Raw genomic sequence first — 24,752 nt, 5'->3', positions numbered from 1 at the left:
AACGTTGAATTCGCATTTCCAATAATTATTTATTAACTCACGTTCAGCAAATGTTTCGAATCAATTTTAAAGTTCTTGTAAAGCGCAATCTTTTGCAGGGACAAAACCGAATGCAGACGTTGTTTTGGCTCCACTTCTAACAGTCGCTTTAGTACATCTTTAGCCTCATGTGGAAGTTCTTCAATTTCAGGTGGTAGAAAGTTTTGTGCATCCAGTGTTTGTGGTTTCTGTTCATTCACAACGGTTTTTGCAGCTGGAGTAATATCAACTTCCTTGGAAATTGATGTGGTTGCAACTGTGACATGATCAATACTGTCCCTTTTTGAATAGGCCGCAGGCAGGGCAATTTCCAAGAATGTACGAATATCGGGACTCTATAAAAAAACAAGCAAAATGTATAAAAATATAGTATTATCTTGCAACTTTTGTAAAATAGTTATACAATTAATGTCTAAGAATTGACGCCCAATAAGAAATGAAAGACAATCTGCATTGTGATCGAAAGACTTATGTACGTTGATAGTTGCCTGAAATGGACACTAGCACTTAATATTCAATATCGATCAATAATTCTAAATTCTTTTGTCAGTCGCAAAACAATAATTGTTGGTAGCTTAAATATTTAAATCTGTTGTGTTGCTACTTGACTTAGCACACTTCAAGTTTCACTCTCGCACTGGTAAGAAATCATCTTAAAAAAGTTGAAAAATAAAAACAAGAGAAATATAACACGAGTAGCAATAAAACCGAAGATAAAAATAATAAAAATAAAGGTGTGCGAAATTTACGCGTCGCAAATGTGAATCATTTGAATAGTAAAAGTCACGCTTTGTTATAAATTATTTAAAACCCTACCCCATTGGACACATACACACACGTGTAAGCAAGTTAGAATGGGGAAAGGAGTGCGGAGTCTGGTTTATGATCAAGCTAAGGTTAATCGCAGCAATTTCCATACACTTACATACTATGTACATACAAACACAAGTACTACTATGGTGGTTAAAGACTACCTGTGTCTGCATATGTACATATGTATTCTATGCTTCTAGTGGCGTCAAGCTTCCACTCGGCTGCTAGCTAACGCTGTTTGCGCTAGTGATAATGCATGCAAATTAAGTTGAATTAACGCGAATCGGACGCCAACCAAATAAGTAATTTTTGCTATAACATTTCACTTATATATATACATTCTAGCGGATATCTCTCACTCTTCCACTTGTCATAAAAAATACAAATCGATCTATATACACGCGCTCTTGCACAACTTTAGTCAATTTGCAAGTTCTGTCCTATTTTCTGAATTTCACACTTTTCGCTCTGAATTCGGTCAAAAAACGAGTTTTGTGAAATTAGAAAAATTTGCAAATATAAATAATTCATTCAACATTTTTCTTTACAATGGCCTTCTGCGTAAAAAACAAATTTTGGCTCATCAATACAATTTTTAATGTTCAACAACTCAACTTATGGCGAATTCGTCACCTTAGATTGGCGAGGTGTTAATTGGCAATATGATTCATTATTTAGGAAAATGTGTTGAATAAATGTGACGGCGTTGCGGTCAAAGCATTTAGGGTATTTACATGAGTATTTATATATTCTGCACACAGAAGCGCCAGTTTCGTGGAAAATAAACAGTTGGTATAGCATATTAATTTAAGTATTACGTAAATAAGATTATTCGTCTTGTCCAGTGGCACCAGAACTCCTGAGCAGAAACTTATGGATCATGATCCAATATTCGTGCAGATTGTGTGAGATGAGTCAAGTGGAATTGAATTCCCAAGCCTCTTTTGAGTTCAACTTTACACCACCAAGGGCGTTCGCCATGCACAGGAACAGGTGGTAATCACTTGGCGCTATGTCCGACACCCTTCCTGTTGGCCAATTCTGGACGCTTCTGGTCGATCGCCTGCTTCAAGCAATCCAGTTGTTCGCCTGCTTCAAGTAATCCCGTTATTCGCTGTAGATGGCAGAATTAGACGTCTGACCATATGGGAGCAGCTCATAGTGAATGATTCCCTTCCAATCCCACCAAACACGCAGCAAAACCTTCAAGGCCGTCAATCCCGGCTTGGCCACTGTTTGCGACGATTCACCGGCCTTCGACCACGACCGTTTTCGCTTGATATTGTCGTATGTGATCCATTTTTCGTCGCCAGTCATCGTCTGCTTCAAAAATGGGTCGAGTTTGGTCCGTTTCAGCAGCATATCGCAGGCGTTGATTCGGTCCAGAATGTTATTTTGCGTCAAATTATGCGGCACCCAAAGTTTTTTTGTGTATCCAGCCTTCTGCAGATGGTTTGGTTACTAACTCCTATCTCCTTGAGCGATTTCACGAGATGCCACATGCCGGTCTAACTCGATGTTTTCCATGATTTCATCGGTAAGCCGGCTGGCTTATCCATGGTGTCGTTTTCACCATTCCTGTCGTCGAATTGCTTCGAAGTGAAGCAATATCCAAACTAATCATGCATAGCGTCGTTTTGTGGGTTATGTCAAGACCTTCTAAAGATGTATAGTATTTCCAGATACGAGCTCTGTAGCGCTTATACATAGCCGTGAAATAGAAAAGACAAAAAGGCGGAAAGAATATTTGCCAACCTAATAAATTTCCAAATTATGTCTATTCTATCTTAGTTATAATAGAAATTCAATACCAATTAACTGAATTTATCAACTCACTGCGATTTTTTACATTATTACATTAAAAAAAAAAACCTTAAGGTATACTCAATTGCGGAGATCCCATCTCTTAGTAAAGCATTAGGTATAAAAAATAATATCTTGGGAAAATATGTGCAAGTTTTTTTTTTAACTAGCCTTTTCTAGCTGGAATGAATACCAATTAAATATTTCTTAAAATAAATATAAATAAGTTACCGCTACCTGTGCAATTTTCCACTTAAACCTTAATGTATTATGGTTCGTCGAACCATGCGTATTTACTTGATTAGATTTGAAAACTTGTTTCTATAGGAATTATGAACATTGCACAGACAATGGATTACTCATTGCAATACCAGCCACATACCAGTCATACGAACAGTTGGCGCCGGGTTCTAATGAAAAGATCTTGTCTTCAAATGATATTTCCATTATTTATCTTGGACGAAATAAGCTACTACACACATAAAACGCAGAAAGGTTTTCATTGCCGAATAAAAGTATGTACAGATGTGAAAAAAATATATAATTAGTTGGATGTTTGGTCGGCCCGCTTCTTGGTGTTCAGGACCTTAAACAAAATTAGATTATGCCTGATTTCATTTGTAAGCAATATGCCAGCAAAAACACATCTAACCTTAGCAACTGGTACAAACAAATTTGGCAATTGGGCTTATGGACAATTGGAATTTGTAAAGTTCCCGTTATTTTTATACCCTGAACAGGGTATATTAAGTTTGTCACGAAGTTTGTATCACCCAAAAGGAAGCGTCGGAGGCCCTATAAAGTATATATATAAATGATCAGTATGTTGAACTGAGTCCATTTAGCCATGTCCGTCTGTCTGTATATATACGAACTAGTCCTTCAGTTTTTAAGATATCGTTTTGAAATTTTGCAGATGTTATTTTCTCTTCAAGAAGCTGCTCATTTGTCGGAACTGCCGATATAGAACCACTATATCATATAGCTGCCATACAAACTGAACGATCGGAATCAAGGGCTTGTATGGAAAACTTCCGCATTTTACTACATATCTTTACGAAATTTGGTGTGAGTTATTGCTCATAGAAATAATTTAATCTCCGAAAGAATTGTTCAGATCGGTTCACTATAGCATATAGCTGCCATACAAACTGAACGATCGGAATCAATGGCTTGTATGGAAAATTTTCGCATTTGACGTGGTATCTTCACGAAATTTGACATGGATTACTGCTTAAGGTAATAAAATAATCTTCGAAGAAATTGTTCAGATCGGTTAACTATATTACCTTAATGTTTCTAACAAACAACCCGGCTAAAAAGAATTCGTAAAATGTTTTCTTTTTTTTACTTACTTTTTCTTACGTTTTTAGATTTGCTTAAAAACACATAGTTACTAAAAGAAATGCACCTGTAAAGGGTATATTAGCTTCGGTACAGCCGAAGTTAACGTTTTTTTTTGTTTTAACACACTTCATACAATTTATTGAGAAACCTTTTTTGTGGAGAGTATAAACTTTGTCTACAAGCAAGAAAAAAGTGTTTCAGATACGAAATCGTTGTGCTCTGTAAAAAGTCTGAGAAACACAACTATAAGTATGAAATGTGTTTGGTGAACATAGATGGCAGTAATCGAAAAAAAACGAGCCAAACAGTTATTAATGCATAAACGTAGTTTGGTACCCAAGTTTAGCCTGATGCTCCTTAGTTGCCAGAGATAAGACAGAACTTTCAAGAACACGCAATTATAGTAAATTGATCACATTTAAATAGCACAACAAACTTCTTATTGCTTTCATGGCTCTGCACTCTACACTTTAAAGTGGTCTTTATCTTGTCCATCACCGAGCGCATCAGAAGAAAGACTACTTGAATGCCGATTGATACGAAGGAACTTGTGTGCCAGTGCTCGTAGAATGGCAGCCAATCATTTACATGGAAATCTAAATTACCTTAAATTTAGACTAGACCTGGCTAGACAAGGCGACAATGCAATTTAGCCAATTTTGTAGAGCAAAAAATGCGTCCGACGACGACGAACGCAGCAACCACAACTCACCGGCCAAAGCATGTAAGCGAAACACGCAAATCTTACGCCCAACTAAACTTTACATAATTACTAATTGCGATCAATGTGATGTTGCTTTGATAGTTACATACTCGTACGTACACGTACACGTGTGCGCATGCGAATGCGTTGCAAGCCCGCTGATGGTACCATGTTGCAGTTCGAGTTTCCCTTTCCATTGACCAACGCGACGGGTAGGGAGTACTAGATCGGTTGAAGTTGGGAGCAGGGCAAGCCAGAAGCTAAATTGTAAGTACAACAATGCATATGCAGGCGCATGTTTGATGGTGTGTGTGTGTGTGTGTTGCCAGCATTTCGCCACCCTTACATTGCGCCTGCGCGTTGACCACTAACTCACCATTATACGACAATGACCTCTTTTCTTTGGCTTAGGATCTTCAAGGCCAATAATGCAGAATTATGTGTTGCGGCATGCAATTGCTGCCGCATAAGACAACGGCGGCAAATAACAACAACAACAACATGGCCAACAGCGACCACTCATTACAATTGCAAGCAGAAGCGCAACAAAGAATGGCAATGATATTGTTGTTGTTGACGATGATGGCGATGACGCTGCCAACAAAACTGTGGCTAGCAACACAAACAACAAACAACGAATTCAATTGGAATGGTCAATCTGAGCGAATATTTACTACAAAGCAAAGTCTGCAAACCGATCGGCCAAACATAGTCAGCGCCAACACACACACACATAAACATAAACATTAACACTCGTATGTGTGCACGTGTGTATTTGATCAAAAAATCCAGTGGCCAGTGGCTAAGAACTCCACAAAGGTGGGAAGGAAGACAACGAAAGCGTCTTTGCTCTGATGTCGCATTTAATGCGGCTCCGGAAATTTATCGTCTTTTACACATTGGTAAATATTTATGTTGGCAATGCGTTTTACAGCGACGATATAACCGTGTTATTTGTTGTTGCAAATATAGAATGAGAATGTATTACATGCGGGCTGACATAAAAATTGTGGCGAAAAGGGCGAACTAATGGCGAAGACAACAATGCGATGGCGTTACGATCACAACGATGACGCTTTGTCCACTCCGATCGCGGAATCGCGGAATATTAGTAGCTTGCCGACTTAATGCCTTGCACATGCGTATCTGCACTATATACATACATATGCACGTGTGTGCCAGTATATATTTATGTATGCTTATGGCTGGCTACTCGTACTTGCGTCCAGTTCTCATGTTGTAAGTTGGCCACTTGGCTAGCTGGGCCATCACCAGTAGATTGGTGTATTGTTTGGCCGCTTTGCTGAGAACCCTTTCGTCTGCAAGATAGTAATGAAACGAAAAAACGCAGTGGACACAGTGGACCCATACTGCTTTCATCAGATGTAAAATGTATACCAGATAGTGTGCTGGAGCATATATCAGCTTCGTAATCCAACGCATAATCACTCTTGCCAATAGGTGCTCCTTTGGACTGAGTAGGCAAATGAAAAGTAAAGTCCTCTTTCGACGAACAAAAATCAAACTCTACAAGTAGCTCATTATTTCCGCTCTGATGTTTGGCGTAGAAGCGCAAGTTTTCGAGAGCAAGGCTTTGCGGAAGATTTATGGACCTTTGAACATTAGTAGACGATGGAACGATGAGCTGTACGAGTTATTCGACGACATTAGGAATTTAGAGCTGGTTTAAAACTGATCGAACAACACTAGCTGTACTCCAAAAATTCTCAGGGAAGATACTGACAAACATATCTCCAGAAGAGTAAAACCGCAAATTTCTCCATAAATTAATGTAGAACTGTCCACAGTATAGATTGCCCTTCTTAAACAATTTAGTCGCACATTTAACCAAAGTTTTATGCTTGGCTACCGCTTACCCAACTGATGTTTTAAACGTAAGTGCGTGTACTCGTACATTCTATGTATATACATATGTTCCCTATATGAAAGGTGCATTCCAGGGACAGTAATATATTCTTAAATATTCTAAATCAACAAATTAACTAACAAGGATTCTTAGTTACCATTATCCAACATTCTAAATCTGTCTTGATATGTTTTTATGCTCTCGCAACAAATGTTGCTAAGAGAGTATTATAGTTTTGTTCACATAACGGTTGTTTGTAAGTCCTAAAACTAAACGAGTTAGATATAAGGTTATATATACCAAAGTGATCAGGGTGACGAGTAAAGTTCAAATCCGGATGTATGTCTGTCCGTCCGTGTAAACTGTAACTTGAGTAAAAATTGAGATATCTTAATGAAACTTGGAACACGTGTTCCTTGGCACCATAAGAAGGTTAAGTTCGAAGATGGGCGGAATCGGACCACTGCCACGCCCACAAAATGGCGATAACCGAGAACATATAAAGAGCTATAACTATGGCATAAATTAAGCTATGAGCATATTTGGATGTAATTTTTTTGGGAAAGTGGGCGTGGCCCTATACTAAGTTTTTTGTTCATATCTCGTAAATTACTAAAGCTATATCAACGAAACCTTCAAGAATCGTTTTTCTCAGGTATTTTCTTATATAGTCCAAAAATGGAGAAAATCGGATTATAACCACGCCCACCTCCCATACAAAGGTTATGTTGAAAACTACTAAAAATGCTTTAATTCAGTAAGGAAAACCAACAGAAGCCTTAAATTTCATTATAAAGAAGACACAGAAGAGCTGCATTCAAAATTGTAAACAAAATTTTAAATGGGTCAAAAGCCATATCTCCGAAACTACTTGACCAATTTCAATGAAATTCGGTTTGTAATATTTCCCTTGCATCCCAATTATATGTAGGCCAAATCGGTTCACAACCACGCCTACTTGCCATATACCAGAACTTTGAAGCCAATCTGAATCGTTTACTTTACAATATATAAAGGAAGCACTAGTGCAGATATCGGAATAGAACTTTGCACAAATACTGCATTTATAGTGTGGCATCGCTCTTCTAAAAATCGCCAAAATCGGACCATAAGTATTCAAGGCCTCATACATCGAATATGAGGACCTTAGAGCTTCGAACAAATTTTTTAACGAAAATATAGGTGAATCTCTCAGATATTTTGAATAAATTCAGAGGGAATATTTTTTTCTAATATAATGTCTTCGTTCCTAAAATACCTGAAATCGGATCATAACTTCATCTAACTCCCATATACCTAATATTAGGGTTTCCAACATTCAATGGACTTTATACCATATATATGCGGAATATGTGGGTCAAATTGTTTGTTATATTAATAAAAATAAATAAATAAATTGCGAGAGTATAAAATGTTCGGTCAAAATCTAACTTAGCACTTCCTTACTTGTTTTTATCTAGCTATCCGGTAGTCAATCGGCAAGTTCCTCTCAACTTTTCCACACAATGTGGAATGCAACTCAAACCACGGCGGGCACATATGTACGCTTTGTCCCTATAATTTTCATCGGCACTCTTTTGACTGATTTAAAAATAGAAAGCCAACTTAAGATCGCCCGAGAATGGTACCATGTTCGCTAGCTATAAATAACACAAGTACCACGATTGAAAGAGGCACTTGGCTAGTGATTCTAATTAATTCTGCAACACAGAAAACATGCACTTGCGTACGTTTGCGAAACCCGCACGTTCCTACTGGAAGTCATTGCTTTTTTTTTTGTTTTTGTATCAAAAACATAGACGCAGCCCCATTATCTTGTATCTTTTATCGCGCTGTTGCTGCCTTACATGGCTATTGCAGCAATCATGTTGCGTTTAACTGGTAAAAATGGTTTGACAAACCCGCAGCGTTATAAGAATATAAGAATGGTAGTAGCTGCTACGGGCAAATTGCTCGCAAAGGGAGAGTTAATATAGACTTGACATTTCGTACCCTTATTTGGTAATACTCGTATTGGTAAACATGCGTTTCTAGCATAATGACGACAATTTTAATTATCTTGAAAAATTTATAAGAATAGTTGCAAGAAAGTGGTTTTATTATTCTTCTTCCTTCTAGTAAAATAGCATGCTGGTGCAAGCTAGAGAGGGGGCTATGTGTGTAGAAGTGTCCAATTTGAAGGAGAATGGTTGATTTAAAAGTAAATGAAGAGTTCGTGATGTGTTCAAAAAGTAACGGGAATTTTTAAATTTCGAATTTGTGAAGTATTCCAGCGATTTGAATTAGCGCTGGCATAAATGCATAATATCAAATGGAGACAACTTTAATACAGACGAATGAGTAAATTTTTCAAAAATCTAATATTTTTTTAACACTCCTCGTACCTCCAAAAAAGAGCGCAATTTGTTAATTTTTACACATTAAAATATTTAAATTAATTTTTTATTCTCTCTATCGCTTGTTTAAGGTCAATTAGCACATACTAACAATTAAATCTTAAATATTCTTTAGGCCGACCTAATCAAATTTTACCACAGTTTTTGCTACGTCAAAGTTACCGTTATATCACAGTAAGCTACTAAAAATATTATTTATGTAAATGATCTTCATTAATCGCTCAATAATAACACTGCCATTAAGGCAACGCTGAATGTCTTCCTTATTTGCATAAGCTTGCCGACGACAGTAGTTCTGCGTTTGTTAAGCTTCTAAATGCTTATAAATAAATTAAAAAGAATTAACAACCGGTTTAGAAACTATCGTAGAGTCTAACCATTCGGCGCTTAGACTCAAAGATTCAATGATTCAGTGGCTTTGTATGCACGACACGTGAGCACAGCATATGGACCACAATGAGCGTTATTAAAGATAACTTTACTTATCTTATATTTATGCATTATTTAGATATGTTTAAATATATGTTAGTTGGTGTATGTGTGTATGTGTGTGGCTGCTAGATTTTTCATAAATATTTTTGCTTATTTTTTCCTAACTTTGGCCATAATAATTTAATGACTCGCATTTATTCTCCGATTTGTTGATATTAAATATTTGTGTGTGTGTGTTGAAAGCATAAAGGATGCCGCCTCAATAGTGGCCATGCTGGCTGCCGTACCTCCGATGTGAATAATTTTAAAATAGTAAATAAATTTCTGCATTTAGCGAGTATAACTTTAGCGTGGAGAATAGCAAATAGTCTAAGAGGAAAACGTAATAAAAACACACAAATTCGCGATCAAGGTATCACTCACTGCTAGTTGTTGTGTTGTTAGTGTGCGTATGTGTGTCGTTTAGTTTTGCCTGGCGCATAAAACTCGTTTCGCTCTTGTGCAAATTTAATTCGGTTATTGACCGCTAAACACACCTACACATACACGCAATTGCGCCTGTGTATGCAAACTTTTTAAATTTTACATGCAAAATCAAGACGATACCTTCATAAACTAACAACAGAAAACTATCAAAACGAGAACTTCTTTACATACATGCACATACATATGAATACAAAGCTTTATATCCAGGTAAATGTGTATCCAAGTCGGTGTATGTACATATGTATGTGCGCAAGTGCGATTAGCGCACGCCTATTGATGATTCGGCCAAATGTAGCGGCTAACGTTGATCGCTGAGTGTACTCGTCGCTATAAAATTTTGAATGCCAAATACCGTAGTGTCGTAAAATGCACGGTACCGCCAATAAATGTCGCATCTATTGTATTTATAAAGACACACATCTCAGCACATACTAATATATAAAAATATAAGCATATACATACATACATCGATAGTTAGTCTGCATATGTGTCTCCAAGTCGTATTTTTCATTAACTAAATAACTTTTTTTTTTATAAAACATCGTAAATGACAATCAGCACACACATAAGCAGAGTGAGTCTATGCTAAGCTTGTTTAATTGCCAAATATTTTTGCTTAAACTTATTGAAGATACTTGGCAGCATAGCTTATTTTTTCTAAGTATTATTTGTTATTACAGTTTTACACGTTGTACTTGAAATGTTTTTATGTGAATTGCCAAAAAAATATAGAAGCTTTCAAAGCATAAGTACATACATACATATACATATAAACCATAAAATCTTTTTATTAAATATTCCTGAATATATATTTTAGGTTGGGCATGTATGTATCAGGCAAAATCCCAATAGACATAACATAAAATATTCACGAAAGGATACAAAATAAAATATCATCTCTATAATATAAAAATGAATCGCAAAATGTGTTGCTAAGCGCATAACTCGAGAACCGCTGAACCGATTTCGCAAATTCTTTCTTTAGAATGTTTTTAGAGGTACTGGGATGGTTCTTACGGAGAGAAAAATTAGAAAAATTGCCTGAAAGAGTCTTACATCCACAATTTTTTAATCACCCATACAAACAATTTGTGTCGTTAGGCTCGAAAAAGTCGAGAAGGGCCAAATCGATCTGGCTAATTTTAGTTTTGAAATATTTATGGAAGGCCAGGGAAGGATTAGAAAGTATGTATGTATATATCGAAAAATTGAGAGGAAGATAACAAGAAGATGATTTTATTTGAATTGACAACAAAATTATACAAAAAAAAAATAAAAATATTTGAAAGTTGTCATTGTTGCTTTGTTAAAATATTTTTATCATTGTTCAATTGTATAAGGCTGTGTCGATAGCCCAAAACAATTTGTAACAAGTAGGGAAAGGCAACCGAACAAATAAAGAAGATTTTCCAGATATTCAAGTCGCTGGAGGTACTGCACAGGACTTTAAAAGATTTACGCAACAACGAAAATATATTTGGTGAAGCCATGATTCTTTTGGCAGGTAATTTTCGGCAGACTATTCCTGGATCAACTGTTGCTGACGAACTAATCAAATTCCTAAAATCATCTAATTTGTGGCAACACATAAAGAATCGCCAATTAACAAATAACATACGAGTGTTTTTCTAACAATATCAAACTGCGATTGTAGAAATAGTTGAAAATGGTAGCGACGCAGTTGACACCTCGATAGATTAATAACATTTTCAACGGCTTTCTGTCACCTCATGGCCTAGAAAGAGGAGTTTATTCATCGTGTTTTTCCTAGCATGAAACCATAATATAATAAACATAAATGGCAGATTGAATGACCTATATTGGTGGTAAAAAAAAGGATCTCTTTGATCTTAATGCGACAATTTAGAATTCCGTTAAGAGAGTTGACACAGCTACAAACAAGGATGACGTATTCAATTATCCCACAGACTATTTTAAATTGCTGGACTATCCCCACTAACTTGCAATTAAAAGTAGTGTGAGTTGTCATCATGCTGCGTAACATAAATCAACATCAAAATTTGCAAAAGGACAAGACTGGCTGTGAAGAAGGTAATCAATATCGTCACCAAAGCCAAAATAAAGCCAACTATGAAATTTGGTCATTTGTTAATTTCCCCAATATACGTTTAAAAAAATCAAAGTTTTACAATTTATGATGATTTACGCTTAACACAGATCTACAATAATGTCTATCAATCATTTTAAAATTTATCGGCTATAACGTTTTCGTCTTTATGCGTAAGAATTTTTTCTCTGCATTGAAAGATTTACTAATTTAATGTATACCTTAGCCACAAAAACGTGTGGCCGGGTCTGCTAGTAATTTAATAAAATTTTTTGTTGATAAACATAAAACCAAACATTTATTTCTTACAAAAACAAAAACATAATAAATGAGCATACCGTAAAAACAAATAAAATTCCAAGTCAGTAATCTATAGTCGGATAATTTAGTAAATTCTATGTTTTTGAAGTCCTTCTCAAAATTTGGTCCATAATTTCGGTTATAGTGAACGAACTCCTTTTTCCAAATGCCTTTGAAAGTTCTTTTTGTACTTCTTTGAAATCACTACTATCAATAATTTTATTTTCTTCTTGCTAAGTTAATGCCTCGAGCTCATCATTAGAAATACTAGCTGCCTTTTATAGAACGATTTCTTCGACGTCTTGTACAATTACACGATTACATCCATATCTTATTTTAATCTGTTGAAATTTTCTTCCATACTCCTTTCAAAGATCTCTGTTATCTTATTTTAAGAAAAGTTTATGTTTTCTACAGCATTCCAGGATATTGTTCTATTTCTATTCTATTTGTTTTTCAAACATATTTTTATATGTTCACCGCAAGTAATAAGCCTTAATATTATATATAACGGCTTGAAACCAAACAGTGTTAGGCGGGGTCTTACATACTGTACTATCTTACACATATTTGGTAATATGTTTTAGGATTCGAATTTTTTGGACAGCCTTAAAGCCTTAGTAAATTATTTCAGGAATGCTTTATTTTAAAGGTTTTGTCAAAACAATATTTGAATTATTTTTCACTTCACTTCGTTTTTGTTAGGAATAATGACAATTTAGAGGAATATACTATTGTATCTTGTAGTTAGATGTTTTCGCCTGTAAACTAGTCTTATTATGTTCAGGCTATTTTCGATAAAAGAAGAATCGAAGATACCAATTTAAATATTCAGAAGATTTGAATTTTATAAACTTTTCCGCTATTGCTTCTTTAAGGGGTTACATGGGTTTTGTCGCGTAAAAATTGGCCTATTTTCAATGTTTTTTTTTTCATGTAAAAAATTATTTATTTAATTCAAACTTTTTTCTGTACTATAGATACATATTTAAAGAAAAATTTCTGAAATTTTCAAAAAAAAAGTAAAACTCCTCCATTGCGACGACATTTCCGGTGACCCCTCGGAAAAAAGGTGCGTCCGCGTTGTCAGCATAACTCCTGACAGGATCATCCAAAATGAAAAAAAACAAAAATAGGTGTTTTACATAATCTCGTGCTTGAACGAAGGAAAGACAAAAAAGTGAAAATTGGAATTTTGGCAGACATTTTTGCAAAAAAAAAAATAAAAATTTCGGTCAAATTTGCTTGATATTTTGTTTTTTTTTTTATTTTTAAATAGTTGTAATTGAAAAAAAAAAAAATAAAATCCTTCGTTCAAGCAAGAGTAAATTGTATCTCGAACACCTGTTCAAAATTTCATCCAGATCGGTTGAGTAGTTTTTGAGAAAATTTAACAACCGACTTTGAAACCGAGAACATCGCCTTTAAAGTTTTGAGTAACAAGAGTACTTGACTTGGAGCGCACACCTTCCAAAGGCTGTATCTCCGAAACTATTATTCGGATCAACTTGAAAATTTAAGACAAGCAAAAAACAAGAAATCGAAACCCATGTAACCCCTTAAGCTGTTTTAGCCCTAAATAATTAATATAAATCTCTGTACGTGAAAACTAGAATCGATCGAAAAAATTCAAACCGATCTGTAATACAATAGCCATGGAATATAGAGGAAACCATAAGGAAGAAAGAGTTTATTTTCAAATTGCTCGTGCAATGATTAAAAGAGCTAGAAGCAAATGACATTATCTTAATTATAGTTAATAAGCTACGATGAGAATAATTGATAAACTTGCCTTTTATTACTGCTTACTAAATATACACAAAGGTATTCCACTCGATCGTTTTACTAATCGCTATTACATGCACAAAACATACATACATAAGTGCATTGAATTATAATGTTTAAAATGCGTTTACACTAAGTGACATTAATTCTTTTAATGTGCACTGATTACTAAATTTGTCAACATACAAAAGAGTAAGTGGAATATTCCAAACTTTTAAGTGGATTTCGAAACTGCAAACGCTGAACTTCCGCCTAAAATGCCCTCCGAGATGTTGACGCTGACTTTTTTTGGGAAACGTGCAAGCGATGTTGAGTATACTGTATAGTCAATTTACTATATTCATTCTCGTACGTTCATATGTCGTATGTACTAAATACACTCGCACAAGTGGAAAAGTGCAGTTGTTTGTGCGGCTTTTATTTGGAAATCTCGCGAAAATCCATTGTGAATCGTTTAACGAAATGCCAACAAAAATGTACTAATTTAAGAATAAATAAACCGTAACGTCACTTGGCGTCTTGCGCAAATGTGGGCGCGCAAAGTGGGGACACCAGAAGTGTCGTCGAAAAGCTGAATGTCTACAAATGTGCAAATGTACTAAGGAATATTCTACCGTTTTGTATGTACATATACCTATGTATATGTAGAGCCAGCCATATGATTATCAACATTGTGTAATTTTCATTAAGAAATTGTTTTAATTCTACAAAGCGTCTGGTGGAGTGTCTCTTAAATGCTGTCTGCATGTGTGTGTATGCGCACAGGTTTTTAATTGGAAAATTTTACACTCATAAACGTTCGAAATTAGGGCTGTACATGTGCGACAATTGTCATTATTTACTATTCAAGTTTACTCATTGCATTCATAACCATTGTGTGATGGCGTGGGCATGCACACATACCTCCATTTCAAACTACTATATGTAACGACGTTCACCGGCTGGCGCTGACGGTGTGCACAAGTGGCATAAATAAATAGTATTCTAGAAAAACAGATTTGCGCAATAGTTAATCGACGACTAAGCTAAATGGAATTATTGCATATATTTGTATGTCTGTAATACATCTGTAATGGGTAATGTGTGTGCACCCACGTAACCCATTAGATTGGATCGTTCTTGAAGACAAGCTCGCCATAGAAAGTGGATTAAGTAATTCGCGTGTGAACAGCTGAACTTCTTGGAGACAGAGTTGGTTTTAGAGTTAAAAAATTCTAAATTTTTATTACTTACGTCTAATATCCATAACCTTGTTATATTACAAATGCAAAGATACTTGAGTACGTTATCGCATACATATGTCTATTCATTCTGTCTGCGTCGTAAAAGTTCTGTTTCTGTTTGTTTTCTTTAAGTGTGTCTCATTGTCGTAGAAATCAATCAGCAACGCCAGACCACCGGGCGTACCATTGACTTCCTGGCGTCAAAACAAGAAAAAAACTGCGCCAATGCTTTTGACAGATAATTCCGATGACATTGATTTTTTATATCACATACATATGCACATGCGTATATATAAATATGTGCCTTTGCATTGCTTATAATCGCATGCAATTATCAATTTTTGTTTTTGCTTCATTCAAGCATTGAACCTTTAGGCCGCGCTAATTGTTGCTGATTTCAATGGAAAATCGTGATGCCAATACAATTTAATTTTATGGGCGTGAAGAAATTTCATTATAAAAGTACTACTGCAATTACAAAAAACAAAAATGTTTGAGAAAATTCAATGCGTTTGATGCACACAGATAATAATAGAATTTCACTCCTTGAAAGCTGAAGCAGTTATGTATGTAAACAAGTAAATATGAATACATTAAAACTTTGCGTATCATCATATCTCAAACTAATTGATTTCAGAAATAAATTGTCGGATGTATGCATGATTACCGATTCGCATTATGATTACTGAATTAATTATGATTTTTATATAGAAAATTGAATGCTTTGTTTTAGTGTTAATAACAATAATTAATTAAATAATGGAGTCGATTTAATGCATTGTTATCCAGAATGCTGTACTTCGATTAATGTAATAAGGTTTTAATCGACAGTTATGCGTTAATAGACATTGGAAAAATGCATTTTTAAGCACCTATTGTTTGTATTCTAATTAAATGTTTTATGATTTTATTAGAAAAATATTATGGCTGAACTTAATAAGTGCCAAATCTTTTTCGAATTAAAAAATATTTACGTATAGTCAAAAGATACATATTAATAAAAAAATGCTTTATACCCCTGAACAGTACCATGGAACTAATTAATGGCAACAAAATTTATAGATTTTGTATGTATGGTTACTGTAAACGTCAGGTTTTGCTATGTGTTTGGTGGAATGGATGGGGAATAATCTGTTATCAGCTCTTACCCTACGGCCAAACTCTTAATTCAAACCTGTACTGTCAACAATGAAACCGTCTGAGAGAAGCAATTGTCAAGAACCGGTCAGCTTTGGTCAATAGGAGAAGCATTGTGTTCCATAAGGACAGCACCAGGTTACATACATACAGTGGAACTTCCATAACTCGAACTTCTATAACTCGAAGGTCTCCATAACTCGAACACTTCAAATGGCAATAGCGTTTAGAAGCCAAATTTCATACAAATTTCCTTCCCTAACTCGAAGGTCTCCATAACTCGAACTCTTGAAGTGGCAATAGAAGGCAACTTTCATACAAATTTCCTTCCATAAATCGAACTTTTTGATCAGGACATAATACAAAATTTTAAATTTTACTATCGAGGAAGACTTTTAAAAGAGTCCCTTTATATTGTATGGAGTCAAACAAAAAATATAATATTACACACATGGATTGCATAAATCATCTAACAAAGGCATGGGATACAGACGTCAAGAGCCAAACAATAGCAAATGCAACAAACAAAATTACAGAATATATGTTTTAACGCATGTACATAAAACTTTATGCGAAGTAAATAAAGAAAACTGTGGGTTTTTATAACTTTTTGAAAATTTATATGTTTTAATGAAAATTCTATAACTCGAAGTCTCTCTAACTAGAAGTTTATTTGTGGATTATGGTGATTCCAGTTAGAGAAGTTCCACTGTATATCCGTAATGACTCGGTAGAAGCTCCGTGAGCGTGTTTGGGAGACTGTTTAGCATCCATCTTATAGTCCTGTTCCTGTTTATCGTGAAACATGTTGTTTGTGAATATTTCGCCTTAAGACAAACCTTTAAAAATCGACTGTCCTAGTTTTTTGCTATAGCAACGAGAGAGTGTCATTACGAAATTATTTTCAAAATTTTAGAAAGACGTCGAATAAAACGGTGCATATTTGATCTAAATAGGATTGTTCATCTGTGCTAAAAAGAACCATCAATTTAATGCAAAAATAATGGATTTCTCCTAAGCTAACCCCTGGGTTTCAAAATTTTAATGTTTGGAAATTTATTTCCTTATTAAATAGTGCAATATGCTTACAATATTCTCCAAACTCCAATTTCATCTTTGAAATAACATTATCTAGTTATTGAATGCATGATTTTTTATTTTTATTACAACTATTTTTTCAAACTATTTTTAAGATGAACAGAAGAAAGAATCATAAACTTTAAAAGAATCAAAAAATTAAAAAAAAACTTAATTTAAGTGACTTGGGAAAAGAAGTACAAAGAATCGGCTAAGAACAGGCCAAAAGTGGCCGATGGCTTACTTAAAAATGTGGTTTTATTGGAGAAACATACTCAAACGATTTTGAAATATTAGGTCTACAACTTTACTTCCTCCGTTTTCCAATAGATGTCTCTAGGGTCAAGCACTGGTTGATTAAATCGTTTTATATCGATCTTGGACATTTATGTCAACCTTAACCAAACAAAATATTTGTAGAGATCTGTTTGCATCCCAAACTTATTCTCAACTCTCAAAATGTCAATGTTTGAGCCGAATTCTTGACATTTTCACGGAACACGCATGCTGCCAGAAAGATGGTCATGGCTAGCGACGGCCAATATTTTGAATAAAAGTTTTGTAACCGTTTTTATACAAAAAAATCCTTAAATTTATAAAAAACAAAACGGCGGAAACAAAGTTGTAGACCTAATAACTAGTTTAGATTACTATTACTGGAATGTCGTCAGTTAGCCAGGGACCTAATAGCCTAGTTCTTTGTTGCTCATTTCTAATAATAAATTAAAATAAATAAAAATTCGTCAATAATATACATTTCGTTGATTGGATTGAAAGTTAATACAAATTATCTGCAAATATACGTATCTCCGAATCGTCACGAATCGAAAATGTACGTAGCAATTACTAATACATATTTATATATGTACATATATTATAAACGAGTAAGTACGTAAATATTTACAAAACGAAGTATTGACTTCCTCAAAAGCAAATATATGCATTTAAATATTTTTCATTATCGCTGTCGATTTGGTTTTATTGATTTTTTTGTTTTGATCTTGCTTTCTTATTCATGGCATTAGTTAGCTATTTACGCGCTTATCGTTTGTTGACACAAAGCGTATTTTGTATCTTAAAATAGCACCAACAAGTCAATAAAATTCGATGGAATCGAAATTTTTACATTCACTCGAACAATTTATATTTCGTTTACTTTTTTGTTGGTGTTGTACTATGAAAATGCCCGTGGAGAAACTTGTGCGTTGCTTTGCGTTTCAGCTTTTTAACTATTCTGTGCGATTTCGTTAGATACAGATTTGATATTCGTCGTTAAGATTTGCATAAGTGAAAGAGCCCATAAGTGAATCGTAATTGCGTTTGCAATATAAAATAAATGAAATTCGATACAAATCACTTTGGAAAATGAATATGGCAACAAATGCAGTTGCGTTTGTGTGCCATTAGTGCGCAGTGGTTTTCCCGGCAGGGTATCTGGCCGTGCAGACGAGGAAATCACTTCTATGAAAATGTGTTTAGTTTAGAGTTGACGAAAGGAAAACGCAAGGATACTTGTGTGTATGCGCACACTGTGAAATAATGAGATATTCTAAAAATAACCCGACCCCAAGCGATAATGAACACTGCACAGATTTGTTGCAGTTGCAGCAATTTGCCTGCCGCACGTATGCCATTACTGTAACGACCGTTGCATGCCATTCCGATAAGCTAAGTTTAGAATTACGACAGTATCCATAATCCTAATCTACCCATGCGGTGTCATGCAGGCAGTGTGTTTCTGATCCCTTTTTGTTGGAAAAATTTTGAGTTTTACTTATCACTTCAATTTTTTGGAGAGTTTTATGTCGTTTCTTTTGATTTTTTATGTTCGTTAGGGTTAGCAGATTTCCGATTTCAAAGCACTATCTACATTTACATACTTGAAAAAAAAATGAACGCATGATTGATTATCTTCAGCAAACGTTAAGCTGGTGTTGGATATAAAATATTTATTGCTATTTTAGAATGTTTAACCTTAACCTCAATTTCTTATACTAATCTGTTGAAGTAGATTAGACTTCATGGGAATGTTATCGGGTATAATAGAAATCATAGAGATACCATATGCCATAAATAAGAAATAAATAGAGTTGCCTTCGGGAGAACTTCTACAACTTCGTTATCTAATAACACGGTATTTTAAAGTAATAAAAAAATGCTTTCGTGAACAAAATCCGTATATTTAAAGCACGATCAAGTTAGAACATGTAACTTTCCAAGATCATCAAAACAAACAATTATAAACGAAAAAAATGAAGATTTCGAATATTACCAAATATTTTTGTCATTCGGTAACTACTACTTATATGTAATCTTATAGAATTTTTGCTCGAAGTATAATTTTATAGATCTTATTCCCATTTCTGCAACAACTAAAAACAATTGCAGGTCCCAGTCTAATAGTTCAATACTTTTTTAAGCCATGATGAACATGAAAAGAGTATTTTCTTAGGTCAACTGTCAAAAAATGGCACAGTTATTTTTTTGTGTTAAAATAAGACTAATCTGACCTTCATGCCTAGATGGGAGTCAACAAATAAGAAGTCTTCTAACCGGGGCTGCAAATCGATCCGATTCTGTTCAGTGGTTCGAACCATTTAAAGAAAAATTGTACCGGTTTATGAGTATGTCTGAACTGCGGTTCGATACGGTTTTAATGGTTCAGTTTTTTTTTATATTAAGTGATCTAAGATCGTAAAAACAGCCGACTTGGTTGAACATCTGTATGTAGCCCTGCATTTAACTATGCTGGAATCTTTCATAGATTGTGGCATAATTCTGAATCGGTTTTAAAATTTGGTTTTCGTGCAATTCTATTTTAGTGCCTATCCGAAGATATGAAAACAAGAGGCGACGGGCATAGCGAATGTTACCGAAACCATATTGAAATCGTCAATGATCGCTAACTATTGTAGGAATGTAGTTAGGCAGTGAGGGAAAATCGCAATAGTTTTGTAAAAGAAAGTTCATAAAATCTAAATGGGGACTTGCAATTCTGAAAGTTATCGATTTCGTAAGAAGATAAAAAGTTATTATTTAATTACTCATTTTCTTATCATTCTCTCAACCCATTATTATATAAGCTAAGTTTAATTTTGGATTCTTCTAATTCATGTTGAACAGCTTTTCTTCTTATTTTGTTTTTATTTTGATTTTCGGCCCTACCGCTTCTTATATTAATATGTAAATGCATTTGTGGTTGCAAATGAATTAATAGCACTGCAGCAGCTTGGTTTCGAAAGTTTAAGACCAAGATCAGCGACCCCCGCCTCACATTCAGCTGGCGCATCCCACTTATTAAATATATGTCTTACACGCCTACATACATATTTACATATTAGATATGTAAACATTAGGCGCTTTAAAGCTTTTAAACATACAGACAGCTACATGCATGTATGTAGCATACTTGCTGTGTATGTATTATTGTATTTTTTGGAAATTTTCCGCTTGATTTTGATTAGGCTATATAATCTCGTCGCTGGCAGCCAACATAATGCTTTGCATTTAATCAATGTTGCATGAATATCAAAATCAGCTGTTGTTGTAGCCAACAATTTGTTGGAGCGCAAGCGCAAGCACGTCTTTAACGCCAATGGCAGCGTTAACAACTTTAACCGTCGCACAACGGGTGAAAGTTCTTGTGAGCTCGTTTTTGGCGTTGCTTTGATTCTAAAAAAGCAAATCATGAAGTTTTTAATTGCCCGATCAAGCTCGAAGGTGCTCGCTGCATTTATGGAGCGTTAGAGCGTTGGAGCGCTGGAACGTCTGATGCTGACTAAAGTCCGTTTGTTCGTATGTTGATAGATCTTATTCTGAGCTTACATACATACATGTATGTGTTTGTTTGTATGTAAGCATATTGCTTTTTATATCCATTAGACGCATGCCGCGGTCTCATCGCTTTGGCCCGGTTGATAAGATCAATCTATGGCTTGGACACTACGTTCGTTGACCCCCTTTAATGGTAAGATTTAAAAATCGTGTATCACATTTACATATACCACTGTACACATACATACATACCCATGTGGGGACTTCACTTCACACAGTGTATAAAATTGTGTATTAAATTTTCGAAAACAAAAAGCATACAGCAACAAAGCCTCTATAACTGGTGGGTGCTATTACCATAAGTTAAAAGAAAGTTGGATTTATATTATTCGGAGAATCAAAAATTAATTGCTGTCAAATTGCTAATTGAGTATGCGCATATCTTCATTCGCTTTTGACAGTTTGTAATAAGTTTTTTCTTTGTTCTTAAGCCAGATGTTGAATTGCTAGAATTCTTGAAAGCTATATAATTGCGCTTGCGGGCGAGTTGAGCATGTTTTTATGTTAAAAGATATATATAAGGTGTGGCTACTTTTGGGCGCAATCGTACATTAGTTGTTATCGCAATTTGCAAAAAAAAAAATAACACGTGCAAATTTATGAGGTGTCTGCGAACCCTCTTTATAACGAATGTTTCACATGAATTTAACATTTGTTATAAATTAAATTATAAACCGATTATGGTACTTGTGGTGCCAATTAATTATCGAAATATCTACAACTTGACAACCTAAGAAGTATTGAGCGATATCAATTAGTTTTAGTACAAAAATTATTGTTTTATAAAAATATAAATATAATAAAGGGTGAAAATCTTTATTGGAACTCTGACAATAAATTACTTGATTTCGACCATTTTTAAATGAGTGTTGCGACATCATGTCTAATCTCGTATATGATTACTAAACCATTTCGAAATTCGAAAAGTTCGATTTATGGAAGGAAATTTGTATGAAATTTGACTTCTATTGCTAATTCAAGAGTTCGAATTGTGGATAACTTCAAGTTAGAGAAATTCGAGTTTTGGAAGTTCAACTGTATTCCTTATTTGATTAATAAACTTTCAGACAACAATAATATAATTTATAAAACATCAGTAAACATACATATGTATGTCTCGACATAAAGAAAATTCCAATTAATTAATTTAATAAAATATATAACTTTTTTTGTGTCGAAATGTTACTAGAATTCAATTTTAACTCGCTTCCAATGCAACTACAATTTCTGAAGAATGAAAACACTGCTATTGAAGAGGGTAACTCTTTACTAAAAACTAATTATCTTCACTAACCGTTATGTAAATCAATGACAAATATATGTATTTTAAATACAACATTACCTTAAGCGGTATATTTATCGTATTATCTATTAATGATGTATATACATAACTGTATACATACTTCATGGTTATCTTCCACTCTGACTAAGCACATACTAACTATTTTTAATTCCACTAAATATCTTAAATATGTTTTGACCACAAATAATAAATCGATTTGATGCATAGCCGATGGCCAATAGCAATGCCCCGCCAAAAATTACGTGGCGACCTTCACACAACTCAACAGAATCTACAGTAACAGAACAGAACTAAAAAAAGGTTGGAAGAAACAAAAAATAAAAACAATTAACAACATCACAGCAAAAGATGACAAGAGAATATAAGAGAAATAAGTCGAAAAAACCTCAACTATTTGGCTAAAATTAAGAACAAAAGCTATTAAAAATTAACTGAAAAAAGTTAATTTCAAACTGTTCTCGTAGTAAAATGATTGTGTACGAGGAGTACGCGGTCATTAACTTGCTATAAATATACATAATAATAAAGTTTAAACTAATATACAAATTTAGAATTTATACAATTCTCGGAGTTTGATATTTCACTTCCACACATGTGTATATCAACTGCTGATACCCGCCAGGTGATAAGCTACAATTAAGCGAATTATTGATGGTTGTTGCCTGAAACGCTCGGCAATTTGTTGCATTAGCTTATACTTTCTGCTGGAATTCGGTCGCTTCCTTATTTTTATTTATTTATTGTCTAGTTTCAGTGTAACATAGAACTTTGTTGTCTTGCTATTTTTTTCATATTGTTATATTTTTTTTTTGTGTTTCGATGTTTCATGTTAGAAACTGAAGGTTTCGAAACCGACTAACCATGAAGGGTCAATTTGAAGGTTTAGTAATAAAATTCTCTGAGGTTTTGCTGCATGTAATTATAAATAATTATGATTATCTTATGATTACCAGAATTATTATTTGCATTAAAGACATTTTTTAAATGAAAATACGGCAAATTATAAGTGGAAATCATGATATATACATATGTCTTAGGTTTTCAAAGCGCATATAATTTAATGTTATGGTCAAGAATTTAGATATATTATTAAGATAAGATTTTGCCATTATGTTTTAAAAATGATTTCGGGCAAGTGATCGCCGCGGCTAACTCAAATAAATTCCTGCCGAGGGGCCCAATTTTTGACCACTTTTTGCAGCAATTGGGGCTTATGTCAGTACTAAACGTTGTTCCGGAGTAAGTCTGTTCATTATGAAATGGCAAGCCAAATTGAGTATAAAGGACAAAACGTATACTCAAGAGGTGAATCAATTAAACCATTTTCGAAATTTCGATATAAGTTGTTACAACAAATTAGGGCAACATCTACAAGATTGTTTACTTGAACCAAAAAAAAAAATAAGTTGGAAAAAATACTACCCCGGGACCTGACTTTGATCTCCGTTCCTCAATAAAATATATCTTCCTTGCTCTCGTTCGGAGCTCGACTAGATCCCCAACTCAATAAATACAATAATTTCGAAAGCATCTTATTATATAGGCACTTCCTTTAGCGATTGAGGAAATTTAATTGCTCTGCTGTGCTCCATAATTTCCACTCCATTATATAAACACCAACAAAACGCCCAGTTTATTTTTACAAAACTCCACGAACTAATATACTAACGACAATGAACCTGATCCACACATCCGCCAATTATTTTGCCATATACATATTAATATGAAAATTAAAGAAAATCAATTGTGGACTGAGGAAGACTTTGCAGCTGCCGTGACGACAATCACCGCCGTTTATGCACTTAATGGTTCTTTGAGTTCGTCCGGCCGTGTGTTCCGTCACTTAGCGGATGTACGTCGGTATGTGTGTTTGGTTTAATAAACGCCAATTCTTTGGCTCCTACCTTCCCTTTATTTTCTAGCTGCTAAATTCTAGATTTATCTTGTTCATTTACAATTCCAACCATGCCGAGCTTAGCTTGACGTTGGTCAAAACAGGCTCGCGCCGAACTGCGTCCGCGCATAGACAGCGTTGTAAAAAGCGAAAAAAGCTTTGATTTCTGGCACGTTCCCGCCGTGCCGGTTATGCTATTATTATCCTATTCCCGATGCATAGAATGGCAACATAGAACATTGCAG

The 24,752-nt window shown here is 34.6% G+C and overlaps 1 protein-coding gene across 1 annotated transcript in view; it reads right to left on the bottom strand.

The window, feature by feature from the left end:
* LOC105211850 (serine/threonine-protein kinase S6KL) overlaps positions 1-24,752 on the bottom strand; it is a 67,540-nt gene that overhangs the window by 3,183 nt on the left and 39,605 nt on the right. The window contains exon 8 of the mRNA XM_054230652.1: positions 42-374. Coding sequence (XP_054086627.1) covers positions 42-374 — 333 coding nt within the window. The remainder of the gene's footprint in view (positions 1-41; positions 375-24,752) is intronic.

The sequence above is a fragment of the Zeugodacus cucurbitae genome, chromosome 5, assembly GCF_028554725.1.
Source record: "Zeugodacus cucurbitae isolate PBARC_wt_2022May chromosome 5, idZeuCucr1.2, whole genome shotgun sequence".
In the NCBI taxonomy this organism is placed as follows: domain Eukaryota; kingdom Metazoa; phylum Arthropoda; class Insecta; order Diptera; family Tephritidae; genus Zeugodacus; species Zeugodacus cucurbitae.
This window is presented reverse-complemented; position numbering and strand designations above follow the sequence as displayed.